The sequence below is a fragment of the Carettochelys insculpta genome, chromosome 7 (assembly GCF_033958435.1).
Source record: "Carettochelys insculpta isolate YL-2023 chromosome 7, ASM3395843v1, whole genome shotgun sequence".
NCBI lineage: Eukaryota > Metazoa > Chordata > Testudines > Carettochelyidae > Carettochelys > Carettochelys insculpta.
Genome location: NC_134143.1, coordinates 19,627,074 through 19,654,650, shown reverse-complemented (window position 1 = coordinate 19,654,650; position 27,577 = coordinate 19,627,074). Strand labels below are relative to the sequence as shown.

General features: G+C 43.2%; 1 protein-coding gene across 11 annotated transcripts in view; it reads right to left on the bottom strand.

Moving 5' to 3' along the window:
- NRG3 (neuregulin 3) overlaps positions 1–27,577 on the bottom strand; it is a 1,029,780-nt gene that overhangs the window by 207,929 nt on the left and 794,274 nt on the right. For all 11 annotated transcript variants that reach the window (XM_075000092.1, XM_075000093.1, XM_075000083.1 and 8 more), the window contains one exon: positions 12,072–12,145. In XM_075000092.1, the coding sequence (XP_074856193.1) occupies positions 12,072–12,145 (74 nt within the window). The remainder of the gene's footprint in view (positions 1–12,071; positions 12,146–27,577) is intronic.

Genomic DNA, 27,577 nt, shown 5'->3' with positions numbered 1-27,577 from the left:
TGGCCAGCAGCTGAGGGTCCGTCACCGTCGGCTGGTGGTGGCGCAGGGTCCACCGTCTAGCCCGCCGTGGGGCTGGTCGGTCCTTGGCTGAGGGGCTTGCCTGGAGCGATGGCCCCGGAGGGCTCTCCAGGACCACTGATGCCTCGCCGGCGCTCTCTTCCGGTCCTTCTGATGGTGCAGGTGCGGGACACAGGAGAGGAGGGGGGGAAGAAGAATGGAGACAGGCGTTAGTGTGGGCCCCGAGCCGTGGCCTTTGTTCCCCCAGCCCTGTGCTGCAGGTTCCCCATCCCCGTCCCCGGGAGATGCTGCTGTGATGGATGGGGTTCAGGGGTCCCCCTGCACTGCACCCCATCCCCTGGTGGGAGCGACTCTCACTTCACTCCGCAGAGTCTGACAGGAGAGGTTTCTTAGGCCACAGACGCCCAGTTTCTCCCAGGAGTGACAGCACCAGCTGTCGGAAGAGACAGTCTTTCCAACCCGTCCTGGGGAGAAGACCCCAAGGGGTGCCCCTCTGGGATGCAGCTTTCCCCCTCCTCAGGCTGGCTGCCTTCCAGCTCTCCCTTCCCCTAGCCTCTACCTGTGGACCCCGCCCTCCCCCCCCAATTCCAAGCCAGCTCGGCTCCTCCCTCCTCTTTGTTCAGGGCAGAGGTGTCACCTGCCAGCTGTAGCCCCACGATCATCCTTTGCCCCTGGGAGCTATTCGGCTCTTGTTGCTCATATCTAGCCTGAGTCCCCCTTTTGCACTCCCCCCACTCCATCACATGCTGCTGCTGCTGCTGCTGCTGCTGCTGCTGCGGGGTGTCCCACCCCCTCCTCCCGGGGGCCCCTCGAGGTTCCGCTCCCCCCTGCCCCGGGGATGGGGCATGGCACTGTCGTGTGGGGTGCGGGGGGGGCAGGGGCTGATGCACTGCTGTGAGGGACATGGCCCTGCTGTCCTTGGGGCCATGGCCATGTGAGCATGTGGGGGGCCCTGGACACATATCTATTACCCCCCGCCCCTCAAGCTCAGGGGTGTACACCAGAGGGGGGTACATACCTGTCGGTCCACTCCCACGGTCCGGAGATCCCCGGGGGGCGGAGGCCCGGCTGCTGCTCCGGGATGGCAGGAGGAGGATCTGCAGCCCGGATTCTGTGGAGGAGGAGCCCCCCACCCCTCCTGCCGCGATGTCCAGGGGGTGGGCTCCGGGGGGGGCCCCCGGGGTGCAGGGCTTACCTCCGGGCTGGACTCTGGATGCAGGGCCTGCTGGGGCTCGTCGGCTGAAGTATCAAGGGTGGCCGGAGGGGAGGAGGTGTGCCGGGGGCCCAGGATGTCCCTGAGCTCCCTGTAAAAGGGGCAAGTGACGGGGGCAGCCCCAGATCGGCTGGCCGCATCCCGGGCCCAGGAGTAACCCTGCCGCAGCTCCTTCACCTTACTCCTGACGTGATCAGGAGTGCGGGCAGGGTGACCCCGGGCAGCCAGGCCGTCGGTCAGCCGAGCGAACGCATCCGCGTTCCGCCTCTTGCTCCCCATTACCTGGAGCACCTTCTCCTCGCTCCAGAGCCCCAGCAGGTCCCGCAGCTCGGCCTCCGTCCAGGATGGGCCCCGCTGCCGCTTGCCAGCCTGGCTGCCAGTCTGGCTGGGCTGGCTGCCCTGGCTCCCCTTGGGGGGGGTCCCCTGGGGGCGCTGGGGGGGCTGCCGGGCAGCCATCGCAGGTGGAGTGGCTGGTTTGGATTGCTGAGGGACGTGCAGGCTGGCTGCGTGTCTGGGCTGCCGCCTGCACGTTCCCTCAGCTTCCTGCACAGGAAGGGAGGGGGAGGGGACCTTTAAGGGGCCACTCCATGCGGCCACCATTGAGCTGAGGGGCTGGAGAGAGCGTCTCTCAACCCCTCAGCTGATGGCCGCCATGGAGGACCCCGCAATTTCGACGTTGCGGGACGCGCAACGACTACACGGTCCCTACTTCGACATTGAACGTCGAAGTAGGGCGCTATTCCTATCCCCTCATGGGGTTAGCGACTTCGACGTCTCGCCAGCTAACGTCAAAGTTAACTTTGAAATCGCGCCCAACGTGTGTAGCCGTGATGGCGCTATTTCGAAGTTAGTGCTGCTACTTCGAAGTAGCGTGCACGTGTAGACACGGCTATTATGTGCCAGCAATGCCCTTCCACTATGTACATTCGACAAACTTGGCAAACACTTCACCAAAGAATGAATGGACATAGAGCAGACGTTAGGAATCTCAATACACATAAGCCGGTCAGTGAGCATTTCAATGGAGCAGGCCATTCGCTTAAACACATGAGAATATGCAAGCTACAAAAAAGAGACTTTAAAAACAGATTACACAGGGAGATTTGTGAACTGGACTTCATATTCAAATTAGACACATTAATACTTATTATGAACAAAGACAGCAATTATCTCATGCATTACAAGGACTGCTTCCCTTCCGTTGATGTTCATAATGATCTCAGACAAGACATTTACATTCCCCACTCCTCAACCCCTTCCTTCAGTTCGTGTATTTGATTTGTCAGTTTTTATCGCATTTTTTTTTGGACCTCTGTCCTATATATCTGGGTCTGGACTGGAAATTCTACAAATGTGAATAAGTGGGTCTGTCCCATGAAAGCTCATCACTTAATAAAGCATTGTATTAGTCTTTAAAGTGCTACATGATTGCTGTTTTGTTTTGTTAGAATACAGACTAACACAGCTACCTCTCTGTTACTAAACTCTCGATAAAGTGCATTAACTATGTAGGTGCTCAACAACTTTTGTCAACAAAAAACAGTTTTTTCAACAAAAGCTGCCCATGTAGATGTGGCCATTATGTCTGCACAGCAGCTTTACTTCAGACTAAGCTATTGTGGAATAGCTTATTTTGAAACAGCCCCTATTCTCTGTCTGTGTAGCCCCTATTCCTTCTTGAATGAGGTTTACAAAATTTAAAATAAGCCATCTGCTAATTTAAAATTATTCTGAAATTGCAGTTTTGCTATATATAGATGCTTGCAAAGTTATTTTGGAATACCAGCCATTATTTCAAACTAACCTTGCTGTGGAGACACACCCTAAGATACCATTTATGCATGCATGTGTGATCAGAAGTTGAGTAGTTACTTCTGGAAAAGACCACCATGTAAAAATAACTGATTCACAAATTTCAGAAAAGTTTGGTTTCCATCTGTGATTTGTATTTGCTACCTTCCTCAGAAACAAAAGGCTTAGAGTGGACAAAACAGAATCAGAAAAACTCTGAATTTGTTTTCAAAACTTCATGGAGGAAAAACAATGTAAGAAAACCTCAGTACTTCTAAAGGACTTTCTTGCTCCCAAAGCACTGCACTGCACTGCACTGCCTCTTTGCTCATCCTGGATTCAAGAGGAGTATTTGTGGGAGTTAATGCTCACCAGTGTGAATGAGTATTTCACAACTGGCTTCCTTATATAATATTGCACTATCCATTTATTCACAGCCATCTGTTGTGATCATTGTATAATAGGCATGTTTCTGCACTCATGGGGGGCAGGGGAAACCTTTAAATAAAGTACACAGCAAGGAAAGCAATGCAAAAGTTCCAGAGATTCTTTATCTACATTCAGGTCCAAAATCCTTTACAAACTACCAACAAGCAGACAGCAGTTTGGTCTGAGAGCCCACGCCATTCCATACAGCTTATTTTTTCTCCTGTCTTGTACTGTCTATGGCTTAAAAGAAGATTTATCGATTAAACTTTCTCTTCACTTGCTGGTTGGAATTTGTACAGTCTGATTTCTCCATTCTGCTTGCTCATGGGGATTTATATACAACAAAGTCTCAAAGATCCTTATATCCTATGCTGTCCTTGCTCAGCCTGACCAATCTCGGGTTCAGTCAGTTGCAAAAAGGAAAACTAGGGAGGCAGCTTTCTCTATGGTCTTCAAAAGTATCTTCTCTCCTCCCCTCAAGTATTCTCTCCCCATTGTCTTCCACAGACACACAGTCGGCATTAGATGCAAGGATGACAGCGTGCCTGTGGTGGTGTGTGCAGGGGGAGGGCGGGGTGGAGGGCATGAACTGAGATAGACAAACACTGGACAGAGCACTCCTTTTACACCCTCATAGTGACAAGAAAATACAAATCAACTCTTGGGCTACCAAGCTTCATGCTATCCAATCTTCCAAGTTTGAAATGAAGATGGAAAAAGGAAAAAAAAATCCTTTTAAATTTTTTTAAAGGCTTAAGCTGCATCTACACTGGCAAGTTCTTGTGGAAAATCTGGCCCTTTTATGAAAGAACACACAGAGCATCTGCACACAAAATATGCTCTTTTGATCCAAAATTGAAAGAATGCAGCTCTTCAGCCAGAAGACCTTTTCCTCTCTTGGATCAGGAAGAGCACCTTCTTTTGAAAGATTCTTTCACAAAACTCAAAAAAAGTGTGTGTAGACACCCCACAGGCCCTTTTTTCGAAATAGTAGTCCTCATGGTGCCTCATCTTTTGATCCCTGGCCCACTCTTTTGAAAGAGCAGGGGCTTTGTGAACACCGTCAAAAGAGCAGATCGATCTTTTGATCTGTTTTTTTATGTGTGGATGTGGTCTTTTGAAATAAGTTTTTTGGAAGAGATCTTCTGGAAGAACTTCTTTCAAAAGATCACTGTAATGTACATGTAGCCCCTGAGAAAAATTCCAGCCAGTAGCAGCTGCACTAGTTCCAGTCTAGATGGGGTCCCTCAGTCTTCTTAAAACATTAGAGTAACTAGCTATGCATACTGAAATTAGGGTTTCCAGACATCCTGAAATCTGTGGGACAGTCCCAAATTTCCATGACAAATCCCACATCCCACATGTACACAAAAAATGTCCCCACACTATGCTTCGAAGATCCAAGAATCAGTCTGCCCACTGGTATTTGCTCAGCATTGATGTAACTCTAAATACACAATCTAGCTGGCAACGTGTATGAATTTTAAGATAAAATCTAATCAATTCTTTTATTCAGTCTCATGCATATTCTGCACAGCAGCACTGGGCAAAAGCATTTGCTACAAATTTAAAACTTGTGCCAGATCTACTGAAAGAGTTGCTGACAATTTCCAACATTTCATGTGACTCTGGCATGATTTATAGTTTCAGGTGTTCCTCAATTGAACTTTAGGGTTTGTTCAAACTGAAACTGAAAATGAAAAGTAGATGTAAATCACACTGTATATTTAGCAAAAAAAAAAAAAAAAAAAAAGGCGGGGGGATCATTCTCTCTCTTCATCCTTGGTTTGGGAACTTGATAATGATAATGATAATGAATATGAAAGAAAAGTTCTGCTGTTGTACACAATGCCTTTTTACATATAAGCCGCGTCTACACGTGCACGCTATTTCGAAGTAGCGGTGCCAACTTTGAAATAGCACCCATCACGGCTACACGTGTTGGGCGCTATTTCGAAGTTAACTTCGACATTAGGCGGCGAGACGTCGAAGTCGCTAACCCCATGAGGGGATGGGAATAGCGCCCTACTTCGACGTTCAACGTCAAAGTAGGGAACGTGTAGACGATCCACGTCCCGCAACATCGAAATAGCGGGGTCCTGCATGGTGGCCATCAGCTTAGGGGTTGAGAGACGCTCTCTCTCCAGCCCCTGCGGGGTTCTATGGTCACCGTGTGCAGCAGCCCTTAGCCCAGGGCTTCTGGCTGCTGCTGCTGCAGCTGGGGATCCATGCTGCAGGCACAGGGTCTGCAACTAGTTGTCGGCTCTGTGTATCTTGTGCTGTTTAGTGTAAGTGTGTCTGGGAGGGGTCCTTTAAGGGAGTGGCTTGCTGTTGAGTCCGCCCTGTGACCCTGTCTGCAGCTGTTCCTGGCACCCTTATTTCGATGTGTGCTACTTTGGCGTGTAGACGTTCCCTCGCAGCACCTATTTCGATGTGGTGCTGCCCAACGTCAACGTTGCCAGCCCTGGAGGACGTGTAGACGCTATTCATCGAAATAGCTTATTTCGATGTAGCGTGCACGTGTAGACGTAGCCATACACACACAAAAAATAGAGGAGCTAGAACTCAGCTGGATTCACACATCTCTCCCACAAGGCTCCTCCAGTCCTGTGACTGGGGCTGCCAAGGTGCCAATACTCAGTACTGGCAAGTACCAGCACAAAAAAAACCCTGGTTGTACATAAAAGCAATAAAATTCACCAGATCTTAGTGGCATTTGGAAACTGTTGTCTTGCTACTTTTTATTTTTTACTTGTAGGTTTGAGAAGCATGTTAGTAATTTAATATTCTTTTCCTCTTCACATGAGTTAGGTGCACCTCATCATAACCTTGTTTTGTGCTTGATGGTGTTGACAGAAAAAAAAATCACTAAATGCAACCTATAATGCCCTGTCAGCTATGCTGTGTTCAGTGTTATATAAGAGATAGGTGTTAGAGTCAGAATATGCTTGCCTCCAAAAATGTAAAACTATAAGCTCCAAATACTTTTGTATTTTTATGTCACTTAAAAGCTACTGAGGAACATTTTGGCTGCAATGAAAGGTTATTGATTCTGTATTCCTCTCTCCTCTCCTGAGAGGGCAGGATAATTATGATTTCTTCTTTCCTCTCTGGTGCCTTGGCCTTTCAGTATGTTCTGTCATATCCTGGTTGCAGTGTTTCAACACACTACTGGATCATGTTAAATAAATTCTTGTTCTTTTTGGAGTCATACATTTCCATCTCTTCAGGGGCAAAACCCCTATTTTGCAGAATAAAATCCTCTGAGTTTAAGGAGTCTCCTTTCCTAAGAGGAAGGTGAAATTGTCAAGGTCCACCACTGCCTCAGTGTGAAAGCACCTGCCTCAGATTTTTAAAGGTATGCAGGTATTGCTGTATGCTGTTCATAGATTTCAGACTTAAAAGTAGTTAAATTACTGTTACAACAAGATTGGGCTCCCAAAGCAGGCATTGCAACATTGAGCACAAGAACGGCTAAATACCTTTAAAAACTTGGCCCTTGGCTGTTACTACATGTGTCAAGGACATTTTATCATGAAGAACAAGAAAAGGTGTCCTTCACTTTCCTTTTGGATTTCCTCTCTTTCCACCACCATTCTTAAAAATAAAAGCAAACCAAAATAAATTGCTACAACTTCCTCATCATTTTGTGATTAAACACCCTTTAAAATAGAGGAGGAAGGAGAACATGAGCTTTACATGGAACCAGATCATGAGAATAGCGGACAATACTCCTAAATCTATGTGGAGAACTGGCAACCCAATGCTGAATGTTGCACTTTCATGTGATATGCCTTTTTCATTTGTTGTCAAATTCAGAAAAAAGAAATCTCTAAAGAGATTCTACTTTTTTTCCACATACCTGATTAGGATTTCTTTTTAAATACACACAATTGACTCCTGGGGCCTTCTCATTTCTTTGCCAGGCTGATTTGTGATGGCTGTCATGTGCCTTAGGGACATTCCATTTATATAACCCTACAACTTACTGCTAACAGAAATGTCAGGACCTTTTACCCCACATCAAAAAATCTAATCTGGTCCTGTCATTTCAAGGAGTCTACCTGATCATTTTCGGTCAATGCAGTTCCTATTTCTAATCCTACTAGCCTCTGGGAGACAAAAATTTGATAACACATTTTTTATGGTTAACCTATTTCACCTCAGCGACCTTTGAAACTTCTGCTTTATGATCTGACTTATTTCATGGCATTTATCTTGAAAATGACATTGATTTGGCCAAGGCAAATTACTAACTCCACATTAATTCTGCATGCAGCTAATTTGAAGGGTAGTTTTATGGACTTGCAGGCTCCTATAAACAGATGGTATTTTTCTGTAATGTAATTACTGCAGAAAGGATTGAAACCCTTCCCTTCAGGCCACAAAATTTAACTCTGGATGTAGAGCTCAAATCAAAGGGTTTTTCTTCTATGTTTGTGTTCCGTCCATTTCAGAAGTAGGTGCCAGCATGGAACTGAGATGTCTACCTCTCTCCCACATCTGCCCCCCGCATATGTCCCTTCACTTTCCTCGGAGAGTCTTTTACCCACATTCTCCATTAAGCACACCATATTGCTCACATACCTCTATATCTCTGTCTCCTTTTGCATCCCATAATTTTCTATGTTTTCACAATTTCCTGTCCCATTTTTATGACAAAGCACAGGGGAAGTGTGATTCCATTCACAGGGGAAGTGTGATTCCATTCACATGGAAAGTAACAGGAAATGACATCCATCTTTTCTTGGGATAACATCATTATCACTTGCACAAGCTGCAGGAAAATGGGAACCTGAGGCTATAGTCCCACTATGGGTAGTGAGAGATGGAGGCCATTTTTAATAAGAAGGCTGAGTCCATGAGACAATTAAAAAATCAAATCAAAACTCCAAATTTCACAATACATAACAAAATGTTGTGAAGGTTGACAATTCTGTCTTTAGCTTCCAGCCTAGTACCAAAGAACAGGCTTGTGGTAGAACCTTTACCTTTATGTGCTTGTACCAAGATGTAGATCATTTTGGAACCCCTATTTCAGCAGATTTTACTGTGCTGTGAGAAAGGCACACTCCTGTGAGGTTACTAAGAGAGAACTCCTAACTTCCTGGCTTTACATGAAAGCACAGGTATCTGAGGATATTGGCACACCTTTCTTGAGTTGTTAGACTTAATTTATAACCCACCAATGTGCTTGAGAAGTTCTAATTATTAATTCCAAGTAGGACTACCTTCACCTGTGTTCTCTCCCTGTGGATATATCTTTAGGATGGGAGCTTTGGGTTGACTCCAAGACAGCTATGAATCATCCTATCCCAGATGGGACTTTATACCATGACAAACTTTGTCTGGAACTTAAATGTGCTCACTTTTTCTGATGTTGACAACTTTTGCTGTCCTTTTGAACTCAAGGAATCTCAGAAAATCTACAAACAATTGCCCATGACTTACAATAAATCTATATTTCAATTGGACTGTTTCTGAATAATATTTCATTTTAATTGGCTCTTCTTTCATCACTGCTAATAAGTAGGAACACATAACAGATCAGAATTTGTGGTTTTTCTTGTAAATTTATTGTTCAGAATTATCTTCAGCAACTGTTGTAATAATGTACTTCACCAGTATATTTTTTGTTTAAAAGATTTTAAAATACTAATTATGTCAACAGTTTTTTTAAATTAAAATGTACCACTATTAGCATTGTGTATATCCATATTATGACTGAGCATTCAGAAGACTATTCAAAATTAGTTGAATTACCTTCTATTGTATTAGTATACCTTTTATGTGACCGGCTCTGTTTGGTGCAGGTGGATTATCAGGAGGCTGACACAGTTGGCTGCCTAGGTTCTCTGTTTCAGCACTATTTTCCTCAGCCTTAGTCTGCTTGCTGGATCAATGGTGGTGGTTGGAGCTAGGCTGATCATGAGTTTTCAGGGCTGGAAAGGATTTTTGCAATATTGCCATACTGTTGTATGTTTTGAGGTTTTTACACTTTCCAGCTACTATCCTTATGTATTCTTATGGGGCTGCAAATGACAATTGTCACAGGTCTGGTGGGTACAGCTGTTGTTGGAGAGTTAGAAAGCATCCAGTGTGAGGGCCTTTAAACCAAAGTGCTACTTGGCCATCGGTTCTCAATGAGCACAAGAATTCATGATTTGAGTGGGGAAGGGTTGACTTGCATAGCTTGTGACTCCCCTGCTGTCATCTCTACCTCCAGCAGGAAGGAAGGGAGCAGTCTGGGGTTCTGGCTCCCTATTGTTGGACAGGCCTGATGGGAAATTGCAGGAGACATGGCCTTCACACCCATCTTTAGGGTTATACTCCATCAGGGCCATTGGAAATTCAATGCTAGTAGGCATTGTTCTTTATTTTATAAATGATCACTGTCAAGTGTGAAGTCTCCTAAAATGGAAATGGATCTTTATTAAAGCTTCTAAGGTAACTTTGTGGCTATGCTGTCACTAGCTAGATATGTATAGTCTACATTTTGTTTCCCTCCTCTGTGCTTCTGACACTTCTTGTGATTTACCGTCTATTGACAAATAGAGTAACTACTATGTTCTGAAAATATTAATGAGGACTATCAGGGCAAAGGGAGGATTTGTGTCATGTTAGTTACACCTTTTTATAGGCTTCCAGTAATGTAACTATTTTTAGTAATCAAAGAAATAGGGCCCAATCATGGTCAGAATGACTATAAGGTAGTGCTTCCTATTAAGTGTAGTCTCTCTGAAGTCAGTTGGAATTGGGCCCTCAAGCGTGATCTAATCACCGTGGTGATGAAATAAAAAATTACAACTAGGGATCAAAACCTTTTCAAAAACAATGTTTACAGCTGGCAAATCAACTTAATTGTACATACAAGCTGAACTTCGAGACTGCCTTAGACAATATTTGGCTAATGGTCAACCCTACAACAATTTTCTTTGTGGACGGGAAAATTCTCTGGTTGTTCACTGACTTTAGTGGAGCTATGGCAATTCATATCTGATGAGGATATAGCTGCTTGCTCTTAAGTGCTCAGTAGTAGATTTCTGAACACAACCTATATTGAGCAAAATGAAACTATCTATCACGATCAAGAAGATTTCAGCAGAGATTTATAATACAGGACAGGCTCTGCTGGCTACATAATTATTTGTAGTCCATACCAATAGAAGCCAACCAGAATAACAGTGTTTCCCATGTTAATGGAAATTAGTATGATCAAAAACAACAGGAAAACATGCTTAAAAATCCTTAGGAAACAATGGACACTTTCAAAATATAAATTCTGAATGTTTTCTGAGTTAACCTGCACCTTAATGAGAGTCTTTCCATTTACTTAATTGTGATTCGAATCAAGCCTTGACTGGATCTCACAGTAATAGCTCACCTCTACCTCAGAAACACTTGAGTATGGTCTTCTGATAGAGCCAAGTGAGACAATTATCATGTTGTCTTAATGTTACTGATTGATTTATGTTCCCCTTGCTTTTAAAATCCATGGAACCTGCCTGCCTGACAGCTGCTGACTCTAATGTAAACAACATAGTGGGACAGAATCAGCATATTCATTTGCAGACTATATGACTACAACTAAAAGGCAAGCTAAAAGAAAAACTAGACCAAACACAAAGCAATCTATAACATGAGCCATCAGACATACAATACTGCAGAGCAACAGGTATCTCTGGCAGCAGTCATCCAAATAGCCTTTTCGATACCTAGCAAAGGAAGAAAACAACAAAAATAACCAGCAACAACAAAAAAGAGAGCAACAAGCATTATTTAAAATAACAGCTCTAATTTTTTTCAGGTAGAAGAAGTTAGTAAGAAACTGGACATGATCCTTTCTTTCATGACTCCTTTACTTGTCTTAAAGAAAAAAGCAGCTGAGACCATTAAATGAATACTTTGGTACTATTTGTTAAATGGGATCCCTTTTTAAGAAATATCCCTTATTCTGCCAAGATATTTTATACACACCCTTGTTCAGCCAGAATGCAAACCAGTAACACAACAAAAATGCTCTTACATACAAAAGGAGTTGTAGTATAGAGCTACATTCCTTCCACTTTGCTCATTGGAAGTAGAGCCTTACTTCACCATAAAGTACAACTTCATGGTCCAAAATGCATGAAAGAAAGAAAGAGAAGACATCATTTTTGCTAAATGCTTAATGTTAAACTTTAAGGAGCATGAATTTTTATGCTTATAAGTTGATCTTTTTTGTCCTGTTGGAATCATATTTTATGATAGGTCCTGTTTTACTAGTAACACAAAACAAGAGAGTACAAATCAAGGTTAGGATCCTCAGCTGGTAAACATAGGCACAATTCCAAAGTCAATGAAGCTATGCAATTTATGCCAGCCAGGACTTTGATCAAATATATTTTATTGCTATTGTTTCCCCTTTCTTTTTAAAATTACTTATATAGGAACATCCTTTTTCCCAGCAAAAATTACCAGATCAATAAGATTCAAAAGTCTTCAACTAAAGGGATACCATTTTTTAAAAGCAATTGAAATGGGCCATAATAGAATCTTCAACAATAAGCAAAGGGTCATCTCTCATGGCAAGAGCTGCCTTCAGCATGTGATAAAGAGAATAGAAAAACATTTGACATACTTGGATCTGACAAGATTGAGTCGGTTTTCGGCAAAAATTGGTCACAGCGGACTCCTTGGTAGCCCTCTTTGCACCTGAGAAAAAGGGGATAAATGACAAACGTACACATGCGGTAGTACAAAGTGAATTCAAGACATCATACAAATGGAAGCAATGCTGCAGAGGTCTTACATGTGCGTGTGTCTAATAATTTGAAGCTTCACACAAGCAGCTTATTACTGTAAATAAACTGGGTATTATAAAATAGCCTGTTTCAAGAACATTGCCCCTGAATAGTTCTTGATCATTTTATGTCAAAAGAAACCATTTAAGCATGTTTTTTTACCTCCAGTAAAAAAGCAATTATATGCTTTAAAATAAATTGCCATGAGTTTTTTTTTTTTTTACAAATTTATAGAGCCTTGGTCCTGTACCAGATGGCACATTTACAACTTCTTAGGCTTTGGTTGGCCTAATAAAGAGTGAATATTTATCTTGCCTTTAATGTTAAGGTCCTTTCTTGCCATGCCTAAAGGGCAGCATGTCTTTGGGCAATATTTCTATCTCAACAATTTGGAGCATGCAAACCAAAATGCTTGTTGCTTCAATGCACTTTTATTTATTTTATGGACAACTTGTAATAGCGTATTCACATGGAATAGGTTCTTACTCCACATTAATCTCACTGCCTTTATTGTGGCTATTTGTGGAAATGTCACCATTCAGTATAAATAAAGGTATCAAAATCCTGCCTTTAATATATTTACTTGTTGTAGGAAGGGGCAAGGGGGTGGTGGGTGGCAGCAAGCACTTATAAATGACAGCAAGGAGGCCCCATCATCACTACAGCATTTGGATGCGATGTTAACAATACACTCATCTTAGCATTGACACATTGGCTAAGAATCAGCAAATAGCATCTTGACTCATGTGCCAGCACCAGGAACAGGAGCTAGCCTTGACTCCTTCACAATATAATATTTCTACTCATGGTTCCTTTAGGAATTGCCTTTAGAAATGGGTAGTGGCATCTAAAATCACGCTTTTAGGTTCATAAATTCAGGCTTCAGTGAGACAGATACCTCCTAAGAGCTGAGGCCAGAATACCACAATTAGGCTGTGGCCACAGCAGCCCCTCCTCTCGGAGGGGTTATGGAAATGTAGCACTTTGGAATATGCTATTGAGGAGTCACCATGAATATGCAATGCCTCATTAGTATAATGGAAGCCATACACACTTTGAAAATGCCGGTTTCCAAATGCGTGCCGCCCACGTAACTGGGGGCCTTTCAAAACGACTCCTCTGATTTCAAAAGCCCCTTTTTCCCAAAACCAAATGGGAAGACGCGATTTTCAAAATCAGGGGGCTGTTTCAAAAGGCTGTTGGCTACCTGGTCAGCGTGCGTTTCAAAACGGGCAGTTTCGAAGAGCGTGTGGCCACCATTATGCTAATGAAGCACTGCATATTCCTGGAAGTGCCTCATTAGCATATTCCAAAGTGCCACAGCCTTACAGACTGAACAAGAGCACAGCTGATCTGCAATTATTCAAATATATGTGCTGCCAGCAGACTCAAATTCAATATACATTTAAAGAACCCAAAGTCAGGCAAAGCTATGGATTTTTTATTTCAAAGCTTCTGTCTCTTTCTGAGTTACCTCAAGACCTCCCTGGACTTGTCCCCACTATCAAATTACCATACATTACTGCACCTGATCCCAGTGGTGAAGAACTGAGTTAGATAATTCAGCTTTGCTATCAGTCAAAAGCAGGATAAATTTGTTTCAGGTCTGTATACCAGACCTATCCTTTCCTGCTTATCATCTAATCTGGTCTTCCTATAATTTAAGGCCTATGCTGACCTCCAATCTTTCATTCCTGGTCAGGAAAGGATATTTTAGCAGTATAGTAAAAAATGGCAGTGTGCTGTGTGGATTTTTTCACTTTCTGTCCCAGAGATCTGGTGTTGGGGGTTTAATTACATTAACTTCAACTTTGGGTGGCTACCAGTATGGTTCGTGTGCTAGAAAGGCATGAGATGGGCTTCTTGGACACAGGCCAAGAGCACAATGTTGTGGTGAGAAGATATGTCTCCATGTTTCTTGTTGTTTGTGGCTCACCTCATCTCATCTCTCTTACCTTCTGTGTATTTGAGAGGGATGGCTTAGGAGCCTGGCCAGGACTAAGGATGTTAACAAGGGGCATTGAACTAATACCCATTTTCAGGTTGGTGGAAATCAGGGCTATTGGCACCTAACCAAAGTCCACTCTGGAACAACAGTGCTTGGTAGTTGGAGAAGATGGTAGTGGGAGGCTTCCATTGGCTAACTGTTTAAATAAAAGTTTACCCTCTATGTTTAACAATTGAGTAATGCAATGCTCTCAGCTTGCTTGAATTTACATAGACTAGCATACAGAATTAGACGTTTCACTGTCGCTTTCTTGCACAGATTGATATAATGTATACAGTTACGCATATATTTTCAGTACTTTCATAATTAAAAATACTGTTCATAGGTGAGAATGTACTGGTTTATTTCTGCACACACACACACACACACACACACACACACACACACACAGAGCCCTGCAAAACGGAAACTATATTTAAGAAGGAATGATAACTTGTACTTGATGTCTGACCAATTATTTAAAATGCTTAATTGAAGAATTATCATGTTGCAAGCTTCAATGTGACCTAATGTTTTCTATAAATACTTCACCAGACTTGAAAGCTTTGCAATCTAGTCTCATGGGATAGCGGAAAAGTAATAACCATTTGTAGACCTGCTTTGTAATCTCATTTGACAGAGTAGTAAAAGATAATGAAACTTTATGGTATTGTGGCACTACAACTCATGCTGAAACAGCCACTGTGCTTCTAAATTGGTAGTAGTTGTACCCATCATCTTTGTTATGCCCATGCATAGTGCTTTTAATTAGCAGTATGCCTTTAAGAAAATGACAAATGAAAGGTTCCGTTTAAAAATCACACATATGTCACACCAGTAAGTTCAAATAAATCCAAATGAGCTGGCTAAATATTGCCAACAAGCTATGGAAAAGATAAAAAACAATATTTATGTCTGTATTTGAAAGCCATGATTTAGGAGCAAAATACTGAAAATAGTTAAATGAAGTAGACTATTCCAGTGGTGACTATTTTATTATGGAACCAGTAAGGGTTTGTTAAGCATGGCTTTATTTTAAAAAAAGGTGGTTGCAGAAGAAATTGATTGCAATGAACTAAAAGTTCAAGAGGACAGAACAATGCTAATTTCCATCCCTATTCAACAAATCACCTATGTATAGTCTAAAGAGATTTGCTGTATTTAAACAGACTTAAGCAAATGCTTAAGTGCTTTGGTGAATTAGGGCCTTATTAAGCCACATCTAGTTTGCTTTGCTTTTTCTGTGCCCTGAAGTAAACTAAAGAAATCAGTGTATGGAGTTGTTCATTCTGAATTTCATCCAAAGTAAATATGTATGCCTGGAAGTTAAAGCAAAACAAAAATGAAAATGGAATGCAATGCTATCAGTCTCACTTGTCATTCTTTTTTCATAGTATTGTAACTGGCAAAGTGGTGAACATTCTGGATATCATACCCACAGCCACTCTCTGTTCTTTTAAAATAAGCATGATTTTGTTTAATTGAGGCAATATTCATGAAGTTAGATGTACCATTGTTTTTTTATTGGCTGTCTCATTTCTCTAGGATCATATTGTGTGGGTCACTACAGTATAGTCACTACAGTGTCTACATTTTTCTACAATATGGTGTTGTGGAGATCACTCAAGATATCCTCAGTGTGAAAATACAAACACACAAAAAGGTTATCAAAGATTCTATTGCCAATGCTTCAGCTACAGTGTATTTCCCCTTGTGGTATAAATACCAGTTTGTTTTCCTCTGTTTTCTTCCTGTACACACTTTATAAATGTGATAGGATAAAATATATACTCCTGTTTACTTTCCCTGTTTGTACTACTTTCCTCATGTAACTAATGTTAAATGATACCGACATATATATTTCACTCAATGTTCGCAAAGGAATTTGTTATAGATATTTCTCAAATATGTTGTCTGCTCAAATCTGACTGTCTAAGAGGCTTCATTTACCAAAATAACTCTAGTTATTTCCTAATAATTAAATAGTATGCAAATCCTTGAATTCAGAATGAGAGCCATCATTAGACAAAGTAAAAGTATATTCAGAAAAATCTATTCTTGAATCAGCTACTGCTGCCCTCAGTAACCCCAACCTATATGACCACAACAAACATGTCTGCTTAAATTCATTTTTGACCTTATCACCAGAGATATTAAATGCAATACAATTTGAAGAATAAAAAGAAATTATCCTTGTTGGAAGTAAGATGTGCCACTTATCTGTCCTAATGAACAGAGGAACAGAGTGAGATATTTTGAAGACTGCATTAAAGAGATATGGGAAAAGGCTCAGAAGTTGAGGCAGCTTTATTTGTTTTAAACCTATAAAAAGAGTAGTCATATGAAACATAATACAGGTCTGCGGTGATCTGGAAGCCTACCTTCGCCATCTCAGACTCAAAGAATACTTTCAACACAACACTGACCAGCACACCGTTACACAGACACCCTCCCAGCAGCACGAGAAGAATAACTCCACGTGGACTCCTCCCGAGGGTAGAAATAACAGTCTGGACCTATATATAGAATGCTTTCGCCGACGCGCACAGGCAGAAATTGTGGACAGACAGCATCGTTTGCCTCACAACCTCAGTTGTGCAGAACGCAATGCCATCCACAGCCTCAGAAACAACCCTGACATTATAATCAAAGAGGCAGATAAAGGAGGAGCTACTGTCATCATGAACAGGTCTGACTATCAAAAGGAGGCTTCCAGACAACTCTCCAATACCAAATTTTACAGGCTACTTTCCTCAGATCCCACCGAGGAATACACTAAGAAACTACACCATCTGCTCAGGACACTCCCTACACAAGCACAAGAACAGATTTATACCAACACACCTCCAGAGCCCCGTCTGGGGCTATTCTACTTACTACCCAAGATCCACAAACCTGGAAATCCTGGACGCCCCATCATCTTGGGCATTGGCACTCTCACTGAAGGACTGTCTGGTTATGTGGACTCTCTCCTCAGACCCTATGCCACCAGCACTCCCAGCTACATCTGAGACTCCACTGACTTCCTGAGAAAACTGCAAGACATTGATGACCTACCAGAAAACACTATCCTAGCCACCATGGATGTAGAGGCTCTCTATACCAACATCCCACACAAAGGTGGAATAAATGCTCTCCGGAACAGTATCCCTGATGATGCTACAGCACATCTGATGGCTGACCTCTGTAACTTTATCCTCACACACAACTATTTCAGATTTGGCGACGATATATACTTTCAAATCAGCGGCACAGCTATGGGTACCCGCATGGCCCCTCAATATGCCAATATTTTCATGGCTGACCTGGAACAGCACTTCCTTAGCTCTCGTCCACTAACACCCCGTCTCTACTTACGCTACATTGATGACATCTTCATCATCTGGACCCATGGGAAGGAGACTCTGGAGGAATTCCACCGGGACTTCAACAACTTTCACCCCAATATCAACCTCAACCTGGAACAGTCCACACAGGATATCCACTTCCTGGACCCAGGTGCTAATACACAATGGCCACATCAATACCACCCTGTACCGTAAACCTACTGACCGCTACGCCTACTTCATGCCTCCAGCTTCCATCCCAGACACACCACACGATCCATTGTCTACAGCCAAGCACTAAGATATAACCGCATTTGCTCCAACTCCTCCCACAGAGACAAACACCTACAGGATCTCTACCAAGCATTCTTGCAACTGCAATACCCACCTGAGGAAGTGAAAAAACAGATCAACAGAGCCAGATGTGCGCCACGAAGCCTCTTACTACAGGACAAGCCCAAGAGAGAAACCAACAGAACACCACTAGCCATCACCTACAGTCCTCAGCTAAAACCTCTACAGTTCATCATCAGGGATTTACAACCCATCCTGGACAATGATCCCCCACTTTCACAGGCCTTGGGAGGCAGACCAGTCCTTGCCCACAGACAACCTGACAACCTGAAGCAAATCCTAACCAGCAACTATACACCGGACCACAGTCACTCTAACTCAGGGACCCATCCATGCAACAAACCTCGTTGCTAGCTCTGCCCACATATCTACACCAGCAACACCATTACAGGACCTAACCAGATCAGCCACATCATCGTGGGTTCATTCAGCTGCACATCTACCAATATAATTCATGCCATCATGTGCCAGCAATGCCCCTCTGCTATATACATCGGACAAACTGGACAGTCTCTACGTAAAAGAATAAATGCACACAAATCAGATATTAGAAATGGCAATATACAAAAACCCGTAGGAGAGCACTTCAATCTGCCAGGCCACACAGTAGCAGACTTAAAAGTAGCTATCCTACAGCAAAGAAATTTCAGGACCAGACTCCAAAGAGAAATTTCTCAGCTACAATTCATCTGCAAATTCGACGCCCTCAGCGCTGGCTTAAACAAAGACTGTGAATGGCTGGCTAAATACAGAAGCAGCTTCCCCTCCCTTGGTGTTCACACCTCCAGATCAACTGCTGGTAGTAAGCCTCACCCTTGCTGACTGAGCTAACCTTGTTATCCCCACCCTTGCTCTGGCTTATTTATACCTGGCCCTGCAGATTTCCAAGACCAGCATCTGATGAAGTGAGTCTGTGCTCACGAAAGCTCATGCTCAAAACTTTGCTGTTAGTCTTGAAGGTGACACAGGACCCTTCGTTGCTGTTACAGATCCAGACTAACACGGCTACCCCTCTGATACTAGTCAAATGAAGGAAATTATAGCAGCCAGTCAGAATGTGGAGGACAGAATGCACATTTCTGGGTAACAGCAACTGAAGCATGGCATACCTTGAGCTAAAGGCACACATATGAGCATTATTATTATCATTAGTGCCAGAGATTTGGGTTTTATTCACACATCTCCTAGGACTGGAAGGGACCTCTGGAGGTGTCATGGCTCCTTCCCCACTCTAGCAAGACAAATGCAGAAGTGGGGGCCAGCAAAAGTACCTCCAAAACCTTATCTACCAGGTTTTGGTATAAACTTGCCCCCTCAAAATCCTAAAAACCTTAGATTTTGGGGATAAAATTCGCTGCCTCCACCCAAGTAATAAGAAGGAAACCAGGGAGAGACTACTTGGGAAATCTCAGCCCCAAAAGTAAAAAACCAGGATGCAAACATTAACCAATACCAGGTGAATAAAAAGACAAAGAGAGAACTTTTATTATTACAACAATATTCATGTTGCAAGCCTCATGACTAGATGGAAGAGTCACAAAGTAAAACACATGGGGAGTCTCCACCATGGGCCTAGAACTTAGTTACAAAGAGAGTAAAAGAACATTTCTAAAAAGTGCACAGACATCAGATCCCACTTCCCAAACCATAAAACAATAAAGCCTAGTGGATTTATCTGAACTTTACCCTACTTACAGAAGATTGGAGGGCCTGTTCTTGGAGGGAGATATTCTGTGTCTGTCTCCCTCATGGCTGGAAAGAAGCAGCAGCAACAGAGGACAGAAAAAGGGAGGAGTCAAAAATTCAATTCTTACCTACATTCCTATAGGCCAACCCCACCTGGCTAAGGAGGTTAACCCTTTTACTCCCAGGCTGCTGGCTAACCCTCATGATCATGGCAGGAGGTCATCTAGCCAGTCCTCTGCCCTCTTGGCAGGACCAAGCGCCATCCCTGATGTCTATTTGCCCCAATCCTTCAATGGCCTCCTCAAGGATTAAACTCACAACTGTGGGTTTAACAGGACAATGCTCAAACCACTGAGCTATTTCCATCCCCCCAACAAGGTCCTAAACTGGAAGCATCCTAATTTAAGAGTGAATTACAGGTTGGAACTCCCTGGTCCAGCACTCATGGGACCTGCCCAGTCCTGAACAAGGCAGTTTGTTGGATCAGAAAAGGCCAATTCCAGTCCCTCTGCTACTGGACTCCAGGCTCTCCTGGGCAGCTAACAGCTTCCTGGTCAGGCTTCCGTCCAGATCACTGGCCCAGGCTCCCAGGTTCCCCTCATGGTCAAAAACTCTGCTGCTGGCCCCAGTCACCAGGCTCTGCTCCCAGCCCAAACTGGCCTTCTGGACATGGGCCCAGCTCTGCTCCAGGTGGGGCGCCTGGCAGATGGTCTGGCTGCATTTCAGGCCCTGGCTAGACTCCAGCTGCCAGCTCAGCTCAGCGTCTGGCTGTGGCCTTGACCTGGCTAACAGCTGCTGGCCCCTCTGCTACTGGACCACCAGCATCTGTAAGAATGGTCTGGCTGCTCCTCTTTGGTTCAGGAACATCCATGTGATCCTACTGGATTATGGATGTTGCTGAACCAGAGAGTCCCAGACAGGAGAGGTACAATATTTAGCAGTTCCTACTGCTAGTGAACAGCAAAGGCTGCACGTACACAGGATAGCAGAGCCAATGCAAGCTTCCTCAGATTTACAAAAGTAGTGGTATTAATTAGAATTCCTGCTGGGTAAAATAGATTACATTAATTAATTTCACATGACACCATTTATAGCCATTAGGTTATGGAAACATAAAAAGCAGACGTTATAATGGCATATATGTTTATGCTCAAAGCCAGGAATCACAAATCTAGGTGAGAAAATGTCCCATTGGTCTGTAAGATTTGATCAGTGCAGCCACTGGGTCATGCCAAAGAAATCAAATCTGATTTTTAGTACATAAACCACAAATCATAGTCTCCTACTTTGCATACATTTTCAGAAGTAGAATTTCCAGCTTCTACTACTTAAAGAAATGGGATGAAATCCTAGTCCTGAATTTTACCAGAAATTTCGGTGGTGCCAACATTTCACCCAAGATACAAGAAGAAAGGGTTTCTGAATGAGTGTGGACTAACAGAAGGCCATAAGAATTTGGCTCATGAAAACACTGCATTTTTTACTTATGGGTGGCTTTCTCTGAGATGATACCGTTGTATCAAGAGTGATTTGTATGAGCAGTGCTAAGTTATGTCAAAATCTGTGAAGGAGTTAGTACTCACAAAATTAGGTTTACACCCACTACCATCCTTGCAGAATTACAACATCAATATACTATTTAAACTCCAAATCAGATAATTATTATAGCTAGCTTGCCAGAAATTATAGGGGTCTGATCACAAAGTGTAGATCAAGCAGGGAGGATGGAAATGGCATGTTTCCTTTCACAAGACAGAAAAAACAACTCAGCATTGTGATGCAGATGCTCACTCAAGGCATTGCAAATTAATGAGATTCTTTTATAAAGGGATCCTGTAACCAAATATAGCAAGCAAATTGTTAAATGGGAATAAAGTATTGTTTTTCTTAATAGTGGAGATGAACGTGGGCGTTGGGCTGTGGGAGCTCAGACAGCAGGCAGTCTGTTCTCACGGTGTCGGTGTGGCAGAAAGCAAGAAAAATGAAAGGAAGTAGGAGGAAGGATGACAGCACCTAAAACAACAACAGTCATGAGAGAATGCTATAGCAACAAAGGATACTGACCTGGGTTAATCCTCTCTCTTGATTTTAACATCAGACCATAGTATATGTAATTGAATAGGGACATGGAGTTTTATTCTCTCCCTAAAAGGCAATGTTGAGTTTCATAGGAGGCTCCTGTTACACCTGGCACATGTCTGTAGTATTTCTATCCGAACACACTAGCCAGAACTTCATTTGTAAACATGTTTCTCGCTAGCATAGAAACATCACGGGTCCCTGGCCAGTGGGTGATATGTTTTATAAATCGTTTTATACCATGTGCAACAGCTAATTGAGACCTGGCATTTAATTCACTATCTACTGCTAAATCAAGGTTGCAGACAACCAGTTGTGATTAATTCACCAGAAGACAGGGATGAATGGCAAAGTCACCTATAGCTATGTGACCATATCTCCCTGCACCCGAATATGGGACAAGGGGAATGATGCTGTCCTGACCAAAAAGAGACAGATGGTCACCCTATCTGGGAATCAGGAGGCGGCTGCCCTGTGGGGGCTGCCATTCTGTCAGTGAAGCTCCCAGCTTCCACAAGCTGGGGGAAGTTGGTTGGGGGCAGCCATGGCATAGGTCCAGCTCCCAGCATCCCCAGCTGAGGAAAGCTGGGGGGGGATGGGGCAGCCGTGGCCAGGTAAGGCATCCAGCTCCCCTAGCCTGGAGAAGCTGGGGTGGCCGCACCCAGGTCCGGCTCCTGGCTTCCCCAGCTGGTGGGTGGGGCAGCTGCTGGCTCCTGGCTACCCCAGCCGGGGTAAGCAGGCAACAGATGCCTGAAAATATGGAGTAATTAGCCCCTTTGACAAAATAAATTGGGACAACACCCTGGTGTTCCAAATACATGACTATCCTGCTGAAACTGGGACAGATGGTCACGCTACCTATAACCCTTGCTCTGCCATGGAGACACAGAGTCAGCTAGGGTCAGAAAAATTAGCATGGCTTGGCAGAGAGGGACAAGGCTTAGAGTGCCCAAGAGGTAAACTGATTTAATGTACCAGCTGAGTAGATTCCAAAGACATACGCTGAAGTTATTCTTTACAGAGCAATACTGTTCTTCCCCAGTAGTGGACAGCTCCCTTGTGATGCTATTCTGATAGATGTCAGTTGTGCAAACTGTATTTCTTCACCAAAGGGGGAAAAAAATCAACATTCTAACTGCATAATTGGAGGAATCAGTTTATCAGAGAGAGATCATTTCTACACTTCCCAGGAGAACCACAGGACAGATTAAGCATTATGACTCAGCCACTTTTTACCATACAACAATGCCACAAACTTGGTTAAATGGCTAGTCAAAAATCAATTTATGGTTTACCAGAACAGCACAAAAGACACCAGAATGCAGCAGTGAATCTGGGCCAAAGATAAAATCTTGGTCACAAGGCTCCTATTTAAAAACCGGGCTAATAGGACTGGAATCATTACCTTAGAATCAAGTAAGAAAAAGAGAAGAAAATAACTTACGATGAATTAAACTACTGTTAGCTGGCTTCATAGGTTGCCAAATATGATAGTCAGAGGCTCTCAACAAACTTGGTGGATTTATTACTTTACTAGAGTATATTTGCTCCCCTGATTTTCAAAATGAGACTCTGCTATGATTTATATGCAGTACTCAAAATTAGCGAATTAGTTCAATGTACCAAATGACAATAGCAAAAACCTTGCCATAGGCAATAGCATTTTTTTTGTTTAGAACTTTTCCTGCTTCTAGCATTTCTAATGAGTGACAAAAGAACTCTCTTGAAGCTTTTCCTCAGGATCAGGCCCTTCCATGGTCCAGAAAATTCCCTAACACATAGCTTGTAGGGAAAGCATGTTTGTTTGTTTTTTTTATGAATGTCAATCTCTTGGCATCGCTTGCAGACAAAATAGTTCTAAAGTTTATTACTTTAGTCTCACGGTTGCACAAGGAAAATCACAGATGAGCATGACATATTTGAAAGGATCAGAAGTGTTCTAGAGAGCATGGTGAAGACAAAATACTTTTGGGGGTACCAGCTGTTCCTGACACAATGGTGGATATTATTCAAAAAGGTGACCAGGATAGACAGGTTGTTTTGCATCCAGCAACATGAAAGGGAAACCCATTTTTCTACAGCTACTCTGGTGGTTACGCTGCCTCTACACCACTAGAAAGGTCCTGTGATGAGCTTCTTGTGGCCAGAAACCCTTTCCATAGGCCTGTTGCATGTGGTCACTAAGGTACACAATGACTGCATCATGGTTCAAACTATACCTCTACATCTGTAAAGAAATACAGGTAAAAAGCCTGCAAGAAAGGGCTACCTGGTATAGATTTGTTTGAAAAGATTTCAGCATTTAGGGTTATTTCTATGCACAAGAAAATTTACTAGCACAAATATAGGGCTACATCTACATGAGAAGCTTTTGTCGGGAAAAAACGCAGAGCATCTACACACAAAATGCACTGTCTTGACAGTTTGTCCTCAAAACTCAGCACATCCCCCGGCAGCATTATCCCGATCCTATTCAGGTATAAGCCTCTCTCGACAGTGCTCTGTTGTCAAAAAAAGCCATGCAGCACTCCAGGGCCCTTTTGTCAACAGACAGGGCTCCCGGTTCACTGGGCAGCCCTGTTTGCAGAGCTTCCAGTCAGTTATTCAGCTGAGAGAGCGCCAGGTAGTCTGGTAGCTCTCTGTCGACAGAGCGGATTCTTCTTTCAATCCGCTTTTATGTGTAGATGCAATCTGTTGACAGGAGATTTGCAGGGATATCTCTTGCAAAAGTAACTTCTGTTGACAGAGGCATCTCATGTACACATGGCCTAGACGTATAGTTCCACTGCTATTTGTATTCTTGTATAACTGCCTGTGTAGGCACAGCAATATCAGAATAAAACTGATTTGCTAAGCCAACTAATATCCTCATATAGACAAGTCCTTCCCAGGGAAGCAGAGTGTTCTGGTGAACTGAATGCCAGACTTGAATTCGGGAACTCTTCCCAGCTCAGCTAGTAGCTGCCTGCATAACTTTAGGAAAATCATTTCACCTCTCTCTGCCTCAGTTTCCCCATCTGTAAAAGGAGGAGGATGATACTGACCCTCATTGCAACATGATTTGAGATCTGCTGATGAAACTGTAGTTGCTGTTCTACACCAGCCAAACAAAAATATCTCCTTATTTACAAGAGTTGCTGCATTTTTGAAGGGCCCATCTTCCATCTTCCTTTAGGTCTTCCTGTGGACACTTGCTGACAGGTCTTCAGATAATGTAAGTCAGCACCAGTCTATTGCTATCAGCTGAGCTTTACTGATTTACATGAGCTGGGTACCAGGACCCTTGTCTAACTAACATCTGCACAGGATAAAATACATCAGTCTAATGCTAGGAATGTAGCATTTCAGGGACGATATGTTTTTGGTTTTTTTTGCAGATTCAGAGGGCGTTATTGGATGACTACTCATATGCCCTCAGTGATCTTTTATGGGGGGGTATCATGTTGTCACCCTCTGGGTCAGCATATAATAAGGCTGTCACGGGAGACAGGGAACTCTTGCAGAGTACAGTGCTTCCAGCCTGCAGATGACACACACAGCTCCACATCTCTATTTATACAGACTCAGACGGTGCGGTTGACTGGCTCTTTCAAGGTCTAATGGAGATTGTGGCTTGGATGAGATAAAGCTCAAGCCAGACAAAGCTGAAGTAATCTTGGGGGGAGGAACTGAAAGAAATGGAGTTTAGATCAGCCACCTTGATTGAGAGAGGCTTCCCACCATTCTTTTGTTCAAGTTCACAATCACAGGTGGTAGCTGGATGTCAACATCTCCGAAGCAGCCCAGAACACTTCCCCTGCCCCACCCCCAATTTTTTCTTGGCAGGAAAGCTGTAACTTCTTTGGACCCAGCTACAACATGACAGCAAGGGTCACTTGAGGCATTCAAGCTAATGGCTCCTGGCTTAAATAAGAGGCAAACGAGGCAGATGACTCAAGAATTCACTTAAATCCTTGACTTGACCCAGCACAATTTTGACAACTTTCAAGTCACCCTGCCATGCTTATCTACATTCAAACCTTTCTTTGAGATAAAGGGGGTGGAAACAAGTGGGATGAAATGATTGCATGGAGATTGTTTTCTTTATTTCTGAAGCACTGAATGGGAGGGAATAACAGTAACATAGGAGCCCAGTTTAATTTGGTTTTGTGTGTGTTTTTAATGGAATTATTTGTATGTTTGCTTTGAACATCAGATAAACATATTTTAAATAAACAGAGATATACTGTGATAATCTGGAAAACAGAAGGATTAACAATGCCCTGCCCTGCCCCCTCAAAAAGAGTAGTTGAACTATCTAATGGCATGCTGTGGGACTGTACCACATAAGCATATTGCAGAAGGACTTTTATGAAAGCTTGCAATACTCAGAATGAGAAAGTCGTTCTGCAATATGTACACAGACTATGGCTATGAACATATACAAGTGTGTACAGAAAACAATGCTCATAAACTTCAGCTCCAGTCCACAGCAGGACAGTAGATTATCAGAAACCAAGTTCAAGTGCCCAGCCATCGTCCAGCTGAGGAAAGGATAGTGGTGAATCATTACAGTCAGCAAAATCTACATCAAGTCAAAGGGGAATGTCCTCAATTCAAATATCCATGAGTTATTTAGGCAGGAGACAAAATAAAGAGTTATGTTTATTTACTGTATAATTTGTATGTGTTTGCTTTCCCCTTGCTTCTTCATCTGGAAATCTGGAGTATTTCTATTAAACAAACTTTCTATTTATTTTTTTCCCAAGCAAGTCTCTGGTATGCAAACCGTATGGATTAGGTGTACTAAAGTGAACTGATAACTAGGGTGCCAGTGTAATGCACACACCTATGTGTGGTTAACTATCCCATGTAGTATAACAAGAAGTCTTGTGGCACCTTATAGACTAACAGATATTTTGGAGCATAAGCTTTCGCGGGCAAAGACCCACTTCATCAGATGCATGAGTGGGGGTGCTGGTAGCATAGGGTCTAAGTAGAGAGTACACATATCCAGACAATCCTGTGATAAGGGTGCCAATAGGCACCTCCAGCTTTCTTCGAGATACCACCCACTTCCTCAGGAAACTGCAATCCATTGGTGACCTTCCTGAAAACACCATCCTGGCCACCATGGATGTAGAGGCCCTTTACACCAATATCAGACATGAAGATGGACTCCAAGGTGTTAGGAACATTATTCCTGGTGAAACCGAGGCACAAATGGTGGCGGAGCTTTGCGACTTTGTCCTCGCCCACAACTATTTCAGACTGGGGACAAATTATACCTTCAAATCAGTGGCACTGCTATGGGCACCTGCATGGCCCCACAGTATGGCAACATTTTTATGTTTGACTTGGAACAACACTTTCTCAGTTCTACTCCCCTAGCTCCCCTCCTTTACCTGCACCACTTTGATGACATCATCATCATCTGGACCCATGGGAAGGAGGCTCTTGAAGACTTCCACCGTGATTTCAACAGTTTCCACCCCACCATCAACCTTAGCCCGGACCAGTCCACACAAGAAATTCACTTCCTGGACACTACTGTGCAGATAAGTGACAGTCACATAAATACCACCCTATACTGAAAACCCACGGACCTCTATGCTTATCTACACGCCTCCAGCTTCTATCCAGGGCATACTACACGATCCATTGTTTACAGCCAGGCATTAAGGTACAATCGTATTTGCTCTGATCCATCGGACGGAGACAAACATCTACAAGACCTTTACCAAGGTTTCCTCAACCTATAATACCCACCTAAGGAAATGAGGAAACAGATTGATAGAGCCAAGTGGGTACCCAGAAGCCACCTGCTACAAGACAGGCCGCACAAGGAAAACAAGAGAATGCCACTGACCATCACATACAGCCCCCAACCTAAGGCCCCTCCAGCACATCATCAATGATCTGCAACCCTTCC